Below are 12,757 nucleotides of genomic sequence, written 5' to 3'. Positions count from 1 at the left end.
CAGGGGGGAAAACATCACTTATGATGATATTAAAAAGTATGGGCTTCCATTTTAAAAAGTTAGATGGACAAAAACTGTTACTAGAAAAAGCTCATGTCATTGCAGCTCGTACCATTTTCTTACACAAAATTATAGGAAAGGACATATACTCAGTCATACGGTTAGACGAAACCTGGGTCAACGCTGGAGAATCAGTTGAGAAATGCTGGACAGATGATACTCCAAATAGCAGCAGTCATCAGCCAACAGGAAGAGGATCACGATTAGTTGTGGCCCATGCAGGATCTTCAAATGGCTTTGTGCCAGAATGACTTCTAGTTTTTCAATGGGGGGGGGGGGGGGGGGGGGGGGGGGGCTGGTGACTATGATGAGGATATGGACCACCCACGGCTTCTACAGTGGTTAAAAAATTTGTTGCTCCAGTTTAGTGTTAGTGTTCTGACAGTTTCTGTGATGGACAATGCACTGTACCATTCCGTGATTTTAGATAAAGCTCCCACCACTTGTGACCGTAACGAAACTATGGACCAGTGGTTGCGGGCAAGAGATATTGCTGCGGACATGAGCATGACAAAACTGCTGTTATACTCACTCGTGAATCAAAAGCCTGTGACGCCTAAATACGTTATAGATGAAATTGCCAGCGAACATTGTCACTTGGTAATTAGGCCACCACCTTATCACTGTCATTTTAATCCAATTTAATTGGTTTGGAGTGAAGTCAAGGCATACATTAGAAGTAACAACAAGACTTGTACTATAACAGAAATGCAAAGTGCAACGACTGCTACATAAAGGTTTTGCTACGGTAGACGCTACCTCATGGAGGAAAAAAGTAGACCATGTTGCTAAACTGATAAGAGAAGCACAGACTACAGATGGCGTTATAAATGAAAACGAACATTTAATGATTTCTCTTAGTGATGATGATGATGATGATGATGATGACAAAGACAATGGTTTTGGTGCCGATTCAAATGACAGTGAAGGAGAACTGGATGGAATTGCGCCATTGACATCGTAAATTGGTGAGTGTAAATGTATACAGAGCTAGTTCTTTTTCTCTCTGCAATCGGGTAGGCTATGCATGTTTCGCTTTACTTCTTTCTACGAGTGTGGACAGAGTGTTATTTGGTATGTTTAAATTTGCATTATTTTACAAAGTTTTACATGCAGCTATTACTGTAACAATTTGGATGACTTTTCATAGATATTGTCATTAACTTCAAGTGTTTTTATTTCCCGGTTTAATATACTATCAAACACTTAGTCTCCGTCATCATTCTCTCCATTGTAAGAAAAATGTACTTTGTTGCACTTACATATAAACGTTGATTGTAGCTTACATTTACAAAATGTACTTTGGCGTTTTGGGTGTGTGCGGTGGCAGCTATTGCACACAGTAGCCAACCACACGTGAGCTGTCAAGTGACGTGTTTCACCGGCCCGGGTATAATTATGGTACACAAAGGGGAGAAATGCCACAATGGCTCAGGGTCCCATGCTTGCCATGCACATACTCCATTCATAATGAGACTGCATTTGGATTTGGACTGATGAGGTTAAAAGGACCACACTGCGAGGTCATCAGTCCCTCCATCCTATATGCATGAAGCTCGGGAGAGTCCTCAGAGAGGAAGGATGTAAGTCAAAGACTGATTAACCTGACTGTAATTGAGACTCAATAAAACCAAGAGATAGATGGTTGTTTCGGGGGAGGAGACCAGACAGCGAGGTCATCCGTCTCATCGGATTAGGGAAGGATGGGAAAGGAAGTCGGCTGTGCCCTTTCAAAGGAACCATCCTGGCATTTGCCTGGAGCAACTTTAGAGAAATCACTGAAAACTTAAATGAGGACGGCCGGATGCGGGATAGAACCATTGTCCTCTCGAATGCGAGTCCAGTGTGCTAGCCACTGTGCCACCTCGCTCCGTCAAGGGGTAGAACCACGTAGAAGTGAGAGAGGGGAAGACAGTGAGGGTGGGTGAGTTCCTCCACTCAGAAAGCAGATGAAGATTCCTGGAACACTTTATGCGATACATGATGCACCCTCTGCATCTGACTGGTGTTTCCTCACCCTCCATTACCTCGAGAAAATTAGCAATGCAGGTAAGTTGATAAAATATCAGGAAAGAGAACAATGACAATGTGCAGGAAAGCAACAACTGACGTAAAATAATAAGAAATTAAAATGGTGGGAAGGGCAAGAGCCAGGATGGACCAACAAGCAACCGCCTAAGTTGCGGCTGGTGACAGGGGTTCCCCAACAATCCCTCAAGAGGCCACAACGAGGCTAATTTGCCTTCCGCCTCACAGAAAGAAGTAGAAACCACATTCATGGGTAAAATGTAAAACCATATCAGCCACTTTGACCTCGTCCGCTAGCAAACTAGCACCAGAGGCAGCGAGTTAGCATGTTTAAGGTTTTGCCATAAGGTTGCCAAATAATCCAGCAGGATGTGTGCCACTGTCAGATGGGTTCCACACTGACAGTGAGGTGGATCGTCATGTTTTAGAATGTGGCCACAGGTCAGCCAAGAGCGGCCAAGGTAAAGCCAACAGACTGGTAGATTTCCTGCAAGAAACACTAAGGGATGACTACCACAAGGTTGTGGTCCTTTTTATTGGTTGCATTTTGTTTGGAGAAACCTAAGCACACTAATCTATGTCCCAAGCCTCCAACAACTGAAGGTATAGAGTCAATCAAATGTCCAGTTCCTGTATCTCCATCAAAGTCGGCATCTTGGTAGCCAACTTGGCCAACTGGTCAACATGTTCACTCCCTGGGATACCTACATGATCATCCAGTTTGATAGAGATCAGAAAGGAGATTCTGGATAGTTGCAAACAATAGGCTTCAAGGGTAGCACTGGTCTATAGACTGAATGCTACTCAGGGTATCACTGCCGATTAAGGATGTCTTGCTGGTGCAAGAACAAATGCAACAAAGGGCTCAAATGATGAGCACTAATTCTGCATTGAATACACTACATCCGTGCAGCAGGTGCATAGTTCACTGCACCTTGCATGTGTGTAGGCAAAACCGCTGCATCTGTTGACCATAGAGTCATACAAGTGTACCCTTTCTGAACCTAGAAAAGCATCAAGGATGGCCAGAATAGACAGCAATAAACCTTGCAGTCTACAGTGCCTTTTGATCCAAAGGATAGGTCGAGACAGACCTGAGGATGGGGTACACACCATGAGGGCATATGCAATTGGTCCCTGACAAAAAGTGACAGAGGGGAAGTCTGAATTCAGAACAGAAGCATTGGGTCACTGCTGTGAGAGCTGGATCTCCCTACCAGGAGAAAAGAAATAGTAGTTTGGATGCTCAGGGGAGTGGCGAAGGCATGTCACGTAGCTGAGCAGCAGTTGTTGGTGCCTGATCTGTAATGGTACAGCTCTGCCTCCCTGAGTAGACTGTTCACAGGATCAGGTCCAGCATCTGCAATGCTGAAGGTGATGCCGAGACGTACGCCAGCATCCGATAATCAAGACGGGACAGGCTCAGAGCTTTGTAGATGGGATCGGAGCCACAAAAGTGCAAAGTAATCTTTGCTCCAGCTGGTGTTACTGATGCAGCAAAAGGTATTAAGATGTGAGCACCACATCTGTTTAAGTTGGCGAAGTTAGGGAAACGATGGCACTGAAGACCAATCCAGGAAAGCAATAAGATTCCATCACATTGAGCAACTAGTCATCAACGTAGAGTTCTAGTTATGGATGAACAGTATAACAGAAGTGCATGATGTATGCCTCAGCGGCTGAAAACTAGGAGCCATGGGTAAGGCACAGGACTGTCCCTTTCATATAGCACACTGCAGTTGGCATTCAGCGACAATCACAGTGTAACTCCACAGCTGCAGCTAGATTAGAAAAAGGGGCACACTTAATAAGACTCCTGTGGGACACCATTCTCTTGTATATGGAGGATACTGAGCGAAGCATCGCCTTGGACCCTGAAAGTACAGTGTGACAAGAAGTTCTGCACAAAAATCGGTTTGGGCTCCGGAGACCCCACTTACAGAGGGTAAGGATGTGATTACACCATGTGGTGTCATACACGTTCTGCGACTCTAAGAAGACAGTTCTAGTGTGGTGACACCGGGCGGAAGCTGACCAGATTGCAGACTCCAGGTAGACCTAACTATCATCAGTAGAAAGGTCTTGGCAAAAACTGCCCTGGGACAGAACCAAAACACCCCAAGACCAAAGTACCAACACAGCTCTCAGCTGACCATATATATGAGCAACTCGCATGTAAAATTACTGAGACTAATTGGGTGATGGCTATCCATCTCAAACGGATGTTTACCTGGGTTCAGTATTGGGATAATCATGCTTTCTTATCATCAAGGTGGGAACTCAACCTCATTCAAGATATAGTTGAAAATGACAAGGAGATGACATTGGCAATCCGCTGATAGGTGTTTGAGCACTCGGCTGTGGATGCAGTCTGGACCTGGAGCTGTGTCAGGGCAAAGGGCTAGCAGCAGAATGGAGCATTATAGGACTCTAGGTGACATGTGTAGATTAAAACTGAAGAAACTGCAAAAAGGTGGGAATTTAAGGAGATGGGACCTGGATAAACTGACTAAACCAGAGGTTGTACAGTGTTTCAGGGAGAGCACATTGGAACAATTGACAGGAATGGGGGAAAGAAATACAGTAGAAGAAGAATGGGTAGCTTTGAGGGATGAAGTAGTGAAGGCAGCAGAGAATCAAGTAGGTAAAAAGACAAGGGCTAGTAGAAATCCTTGGGTAACAGAAGAAATATTGAATTTAATTGATGAAGGGAGAAAATATAAAAATGTAGTAAATGAAGCAGGCAAAAAGGAATACAAACGTCTCAAAAATGAGATCAACAGAAGAGCAAAATGGATAAGCAGGGATGGCTAGAGGACAAATGTAAGGATGGAGATGCTTATCTCACTAGGGGTAAGATAGATACTGCCTACAGGAAAATTAAAGAGAACTTTGGAGAAAAGAGAACCACTTGCATGAATATCAAGAGCTCAGATGAAAACCCAGTTCTGAGCAAAGAGGGGAAAACAGAAAGGTGGAAGGAATATATAGAGGGTCTATACAAGGGTGATGTACTTGAGGACAATATTATGGAAATGGAAGAGGATGTAGATGAAGATGAAATGGGAGATACGATACTGCGTGAAGAGTTTGACAGAGCACTGAAAGACCTGAGTCGAAACAACGCCTCAGGAGTAGACAACATTCCATTAGAACTAATGACGGCCTTGGGAGAGCCAGTCATGACAAAAATCTACCATCTGGTGAGCAAGATGTATGAAACAGGCAAAATACCCTCAGACTTAAAGAAGAATATAATAATTCCAATCCCAAAGAAAGCAGGTGTTGACAGATGTGAAAATTACTGAACTATCAGTTTAATAAGTCATGGATGCAAAACACTTACGCGAATTCTTTACAGACGAATGGAAAAACTGGTAGAAGCCGACCTGTGGGAAGATCAGTTTGGTTTCCGTAGAAATATAGGGACACATGAGGCAAGACTGACCCTACGACTCATCTTAGAAGCTAGATTAAGGAAAGGCAAACCTAAGTTTCTAGCATTCGTAAACTTAGAGAAAGCTTTTGACAATGTTGACTGGAATACTCTCTTTCAAATTCTAAAGGTGGCAGGGGTAAAATACAGGGAGCGAAAGGCTATTTACAATTTGTACAGAAACCAGATGGCAGTTATAAGAGTCGAGGGGCATGAAAGGGAAGCAGCGGTTGGGAACGGAGTGAGACAGGGTTGTAGCCTCTCCCCGATGTTATTCAATCTGTATATTGAGCAAGCAGTAAAGGAAACAAAAGAAAAATTCGGAGTAGGTATTTAAGTCCATGGAGAAGAAATAAAAACGTTGACGTTCGCCGATGACATTGTAATTCTGTCAGACAGCAAAGGACTTGGAAGAGCTGTTGAACGGAATGGACAGTGTCTTGAAAGGAGGATATAGGATGAACATCAACAAAAGCAAAACGAGGATAATGGAATGTAGTCAAATTAAGTCAGGTGATGCTGAGGGAATTAGATTAAGAAATGAGACACCTAAAGTAGTAAAGGAGTTTTGCTATTTGGGGAGCAAAATAACTGATGTTGGTCGAAGTAGAGAGGATATAAAATGTATACTGGCAATGCCAAGGAAAGCGTCTCTGAAGAAGAGAAATTTGTTAACATCGAGTATAGATGTAAGTGTCAGGAAGTCGCTTCTGAAAGTATTTGTATGGAATGTAGCTATGTATGGAAGTGAAACATGGACGATAAATAGTTTGGACAAGAAGAGAATAGAAGCTTTCGAAATGTGGTGCTACAGAAGAATGCTGAAGATTAGATGGATAGATCACATAACTAATGAGGAGGTATTGAATAGAATTGGGGAGAAGAGGAGTTTGTGGCACAACTTGACAAGAAGAAGAGACCGGTTGGTAGGACATATTCTGAGGCATCAAGGGATCACCAATTTAGTATTGGAGGGCAGCGTGGAGGGTAAAAATCGTAGAGGGAGACCAAGAGATCAATACACTAAGCAGATTCAGAAGGATGTAGGTTGCAGTAAGTACTGGGAGATGAAGAAGCTTGCACAGGATAGAGTAGCATGGAGAGCTGCAGCAAACCAGTCTCAGGACTGAAGACAACAACAACAACAACAACAACAACAACAACAGGTGACATGTAGTGAACATCGGAACCTCCACCATCTTTGAGGTCATTTACATCTACAGCGATACTTTACAACCCACCTTACCACACATGGCAGAAGGTACCCTGTACCACCACTAGTCATTTCCTTTCTTGTTCCTTCTTCTCCTTGTATGATTTTTATGTTCCCAAGGGTTTGTCAGCCCTTCTTTCAGGGACACAGGAGGAACGTGAAGCCCTACAACCAGAAACCTATGACTCCTTCAGCCACTGCCAGATATGCTGTTGAAGATCAGCAGAATCCTGGGAGGGCAGTGTCCCAAGGGACCCCTTCCTGTTGAGGAATGCCGGTGGGGAATGTTGCTTCTCCATGTAGCAATTGGGTATGAACACTCCCAAAACAGGTGTGGGGGAAAACAATAGGAGGAGGGTCCTCAACCACCTGCTTCAGTGGGATCGAGCTTTCCTTGCATGAACCACATCTTGTTGAAATCAGGGTCACTTTGGATAATGGGGATGAAATCATCTTCCAAAACCTTCACATACCGTTCAGTAGTCACTGTGCCATCAAGGAATATCGAACCAATAATTCCGTGACTGGACATTGCACACCACAGTCACCAGTTGAGGGTGAAGAGACTTCTTTATCATGAAATCTGGATTTACAGTCCTCCAAATGCACCAATTTTGCATAACTCATTCGAATGAAAGTGGGCTTCGTCACTAAAACAAACCATATTCACACCAAAGTCCTGCCTGTTAATTCTGTGGACAATAGTGGTGGCAAAAAACAACTCCTGTTCCATAGCCCTGGGGCTTAATGGCTGATGGGTTTGAATTTCGTGTGGGATGAGATGCAGGACTTCAACTACAATTTGTTGCAGCGACTCCCGGTTGACTCCCACCTGCTGTGCAGCTCATCTTATCAATTTCCTGTGGCCAGTCTAAACACAGTGTGCTTCTCAATGTTTCAGGCATTTTCACCCTTTCTGGATGACTTACATTGACAAAACTGTCATCACGAACACATTCCATCCTCTCAAACCTGCAAATCAAATTCTTGATTGTTAGCACACTTGGACTGGTTGTCTTCAGCTTGAACTTGGTCACAAACTCCCTCTGAGCTGCAGTTGGGCTATTGCTCACAGAGTAGGCCTTCATGAGTGCTATATGCTGATGCACACTGTACTGTAACATTTTCATTTGCAAATGGCCGATAACAAAAAGGTGCGTGCGCTTCTACATACCAATAATTTCCATCATGCTCCGTGGCCAACTATGCAGTTTGAATGTACTAACACAAACATTAAGAAGTTACGACAATTTTATTTCATATAGTTCAATAATTGTCACCCTGTACCTAGAAACCTTTTCACTGATGCATGGAAACTGTACAGCAACTCCCACCTACAAACAACCACCATAAAACCCTATTCCACAGTACTATTCACTTTCCATAGCAAATCAGTTAAGATCGTCATGGTGGTTTCAAACATCTGAATACCTGCATGGTGGCCAGAAATTAATAAAACCAAGTAAGGTGTAGCAGAATGATCTGATTGCTAGTATAGAAGAGACATCTATGTCTTAACAGTGACACAAAGAAATTCCAAAATTAGACCTGAGTTAAACACAAGAAAGCACTTTTTTGATAATCGCAATGTACAGTAACATAAGATATGCCTACAAACTTTCAAACTTACTTGTAGAAAGTCTGTTCTGGTTCAGCACTGGGTGAGCTTGGAATGCATGCTCTCATCAGCTTCTTGAATGCAGTTTTTGTATGTCTAACATCAAAATATTCAACAGGTATGAAGTCTGTTTTTGGAGCAGATTCTGCTTTTGTGCCCTGCAAAATAATGAAATAAAGTAACATGGTAACTGAGATATTCAATTCATAATGACAAAAGACATAAAAGAAAGACACAAATTATATTCTTTATATCCCTCTTCTTTCTCAGTAGCTACACTGGTTATCTGAAGTTGACTCATTTTCTAATACCAAAAAGGCGAAAGAATAAAAGGGAAGAAGAAATGAAGTGTGTGACCATGATAATTCTGCCACTGAAGCTGCCATGGCCAAACTGAGCACTACATGCCTATTATGATCCATTTAACATATGTACATGCAGCAATATAAACAAGTATGGTAAGAAGTATAAGAAGTAGTATACAAGTGCATGTCGCTAATTGTAGAGAGATCTTGAACAGCAAATTAGGAGGAAGAAATTAGCGAAATTAAGCATTGGAAAAGGATCTGCTGCAGTTATGACAACATATTACAGTGGTTATGACATCCCTTTAATTGACTGGTAAGACTCCTCAGGGAAAAAAGGAGAATTACATATGAACACTCAGAGAAATATTTTGAAAAAATTCTTGGTATTTTCACTCCATCTAATTTGCAAAATACTGATAAAAATTTCAAACAACATTTATCTGTAACTCTGTTAAAAGACAGGTATTGCTACCAACACAAACTTTTTACATTTGTTGTGCTGAAGCAACCTTATACGATAAGCAGAATTTATGAAGTCAAAATCAAACAATGGAAACTCCATGCCGACATATCAACAATGTATGAAAAGATAGATTCCCACTTAGTGTAATGATGGCATGTTAAGTTGCAGACAGGCACAATTAAAAGACAACTTACACATAAGCTTTCAACCACATCCTTTGTCAGAAAAGAAAGAGAAAAACAAATTATTCATTCACACAAACAAGCAAATGCACCATCATTTTCTTAGACACACGACTGTGTTTAATGCGTGTGTGTGTGTGTGTGTGTGTGTGTGTGTGTGTGTGTGTGTGTGTCATTTTATCTCTAGTGCTGGGAATATTTTCTGCATATACTCGTGGAAATATAGTTTAATATATTTGTTGCAACTTTGGTAAGAGACAGCACAATTGTTACTTTTTCCCCAAAAGATATAGAGGCGTGATCTCCAATTGTGTGTGAAGTGCTTTATCTTGGGTGGGGATACTGTCTAGGAATTTGGGCGAACGTTGGAAGTATTATGTGCATTCTGCTGCACCAGTGAATATGATCGACAAATGACTGCTTTGTACCACGAACACAAACGATGCTGTGCGGTTGGTGAGTTACCCTAAGGTCACAATTACAGGGATGGTCAACAAAGTTCATGACTTTAAGTTGGACTAGAGATCAATGAGACAGCATGTGTATTTAAGATCCTCAGCAACTCGGTAAGCTGAAATTGTGAACAACCTGAGTGCCATGACAGCTCACTGATGCCCAACAGAAATATCGAGTACAATTGAAGTGTTTTTTGGACACACCAGATCATGGTTGACGCAAAGTGAGTAATTATTATTTCAAACCATAAAATGAAGAACAAGCAATACAACACCTTTGCTTCCTATTGCAAAACTTGCTACGCAGAACGCGAAAAATGTTTTAGCGGCTGTGGAAGTCACTGAGAGGTATTTCTGAGAGGCAGTATAGTATGATCATTAGTAATTACCAGAAAAACAGAAACAGGGTCTCTTTGTAGTTGAAAAAATGACTCCATTTGGTAAATAAAAATCTCTAGTGTCTTAACCAAAACTAACAAAAATCTTTAGAAGAATGATGCTTAATCCAGCCCAATTTTTCCAGTTTTGTCCCTTATGGTTAAGGAAAGAGAAACAAAGTGGGAGAAAATCCATATTGATCAAAGAGATGATGGTTGGCAATAGATGATGCTTGGCAATAAGTCATACATTGCAGACCAAACAATATGTCAGTTTTTTAGAACAACAAAAATAGATAGGAATATGCTGTTTTCAGAGAAGACAACATCAAGAAATGCAACGTAATTAAATCATTTAAACACTGACGAATAAGCATAAGGAGGGTAATAAGAGAGGCGTTCAATGTTTTAAAACTAAAATTTTGTCGAGTCGTTTTGTCCTATGTAAAATCAGTAAGCAGTTCGAAATCCTGTATCCATTCATTCACTCAGCGACCATAGTGACACCAAAACGGAAGGTAACAGTGTGAAGGGTGAAATACTGAATTCAGTCTACCCCAAATGGCAGATGTGACATAACTAATCATAGAATAGGAAAGTAACTAAAATCGTTTAGTAGTTGAAAACTTGCTCTACTTCCAGCAACAATTATCAAAGATTGTTGGAGCACCGAAGGGTGCCGCTCATGTATCAACAAAACTGCACTTATTATCAAAGTTAAATTCTTCACCTAGATGTATCTGCACTACTGAACTCATAGAACTGTATTTTGAATAAACAAAATTCCACTCACCTTCATTTGCGCCTTTTCACCCAATATATACAACACTGCACGCTGGAAAGTGTGCACACACTCTGTTCCAGAATCAGAATCTGCAGAATGCCTTTGGTTGCTACGATGGTGAGCAACAGATAGCGTTGTCAGGGAACCTTGGGAACTGTGCCTCCTATCTTTCAATGAACCCCAGCGTCCAAAACTCTTTGGACCTTTCCCACCACTTGAGCGGGGGAAGACACTGTGTGAACAAACGGAGAGAGGGTGATTAACTAACATCTTTCTTTACATGTTAATGACAGGATGGTATTTTCTGAATAGTTACAGCATATTACCTAAGAGTACCAACAGCTTTGTTGAATGGTCCACCACGGCGTGCCACTTCTGGTGTAAGTGTTCCTCCTACACCATGGTGATCTTCTGCAGCCAGAAGCAGAGAGTCAATACTCAGGCTGCTGTCCGACATGCCCCATGCCGAACCTTGACGCAAGGCAGATATTGGGGTAGCGGACACCAGAACCGATATGTAACGTTCATGTTCCACAGATGATGTAGTTGTTTCTGATGTGGATGATGCTGTAACACACAACCCATTAATTACTCTTTAAAACTGCCTATGGCAAATAATGTTCACATATATACATCTCTTGGTAATCATAAGTCTCTCTCTCCTATTTATGAAACTGGCTACAACAGGAATATTCCTACATCCAAATGCAACATCAGACTACCATGCTACAAAACTAATGCTACTACTGTCACCCACTGAAAACAAGCTTCCTCATTTACAAATGGCTGGTTGCATGAGGATCTATCTATTCACTGCTGTTCCATTAGTTCCATAACACTTGGCATTAAGACCGTACAAACACACAAAATTATACGCTGATGAAAAACACTATTTTTTCAAAGATTTATACAATAAAATATAATATTTCATTTGTTTTCTTGATAAAATCCAAATCAGTAGTATGAAATCCCTTTACAATTTAAAGGAAAATTTATGGAATTTTGATACATAGGAGCAGCATTTTCTGAACTTAAAGTACTACACAGACAATAAGTGCGCAAAGAGTACAAATCTTTCTACAAGACAATCGTGGGGTGACGTCTGTTCTCCACCAGAAGATTTCCCAAGATTTCCAGGTTTCCAGGTTTTTCCACACTGAAATTCCAAATTTCCTTTAATTAATTTTCATTGTATGAGAGAAAAAGTTTGACTTTACTACTTTTCACGGAGGCAAACATTTTTTTTTTCTTTTTTGAGTAGTCATGTCACTTGTCAGAAATTATTCCAAGTTCAGCCCTGTTTAACATTGTTTACAGTGCAGTAGGAGTCAAAACTAATACTAATGCTAAACATTTATTTATTTGAATAAATGGAATTATAGTTGCATCAAATTTGTCAGTCTTGAGCTTTCAACTACTACTTCCACGTTGTTGTCATAAGATATACCAGCAGGCCATTAGATACCTTAATTTTGTCAAGAAGAGACCATGAAGTTGTGGCAATGCAAGCAGTCCAACATGTAACCAGTAGTGTGAACTAACTTTGTGCCAAAGTGACGGATGATGTAGCACCATCTTTGGTTATGTTTAATGACTGACTGAGTTATCTATCTGATTTTTCTGAGTTTTTTGTTCCTTGATTTTTGTAGCTATATTAGTAATAAAATGTATTGTACTTGCAACACCTTTGTTCAATTATGGAGCACAGTACCCACAACTGGTGACCCGACATAATGACAGATGATAAGCAAATCAAGAACAAGATCTCTTCACCTACTAGTGGACACCACACCTCCCAGACACTTATCATATGTTTCAGAAGAAGAAGCAAAC

The 12,757-nt window shown here is 41.2% G+C and overlaps 1 protein-coding gene across 1 annotated transcript in view; it reads right to left on the bottom strand.

Annotated features, from left to right (window-relative positions):
• The window catches only part of LOC124621841 (myotubularin-related protein 13), a 232,503-nt gene that overhangs the window by 58,920 nt on the left and 160,826 nt on the right, over nt 1–12,757 (bottom strand). The window contains exons 23-25 of the mRNA XM_047147285.1: nt 11,251–11,491; nt 10,934–11,156; nt 8,368–8,513 (exon numbers count right to left, since the gene is read on the bottom strand). Of these exons, the coding sequence (XP_047003241.1) occupies nt 8,368–8,513; nt 10,934–11,156; nt 11,251–11,491 (610 nt within the window). The remainder of the gene's footprint in view (nt 1–8,367; nt 8,514–10,933; nt 11,157–11,250; nt 11,492–12,757) is intronic.

Source organism: Schistocerca americana, chromosome 7 (assembly GCF_021461395.2).
Source record: "Schistocerca americana isolate TAMUIC-IGC-003095 chromosome 7, iqSchAmer2.1, whole genome shotgun sequence".
In the NCBI taxonomy this organism is placed as follows: Eukaryota; Metazoa; Arthropoda; class Insecta; order Orthoptera; family Acrididae; genus Schistocerca; species Schistocerca americana.
This window is presented reverse-complemented; position numbering and strand designations above follow the sequence as displayed.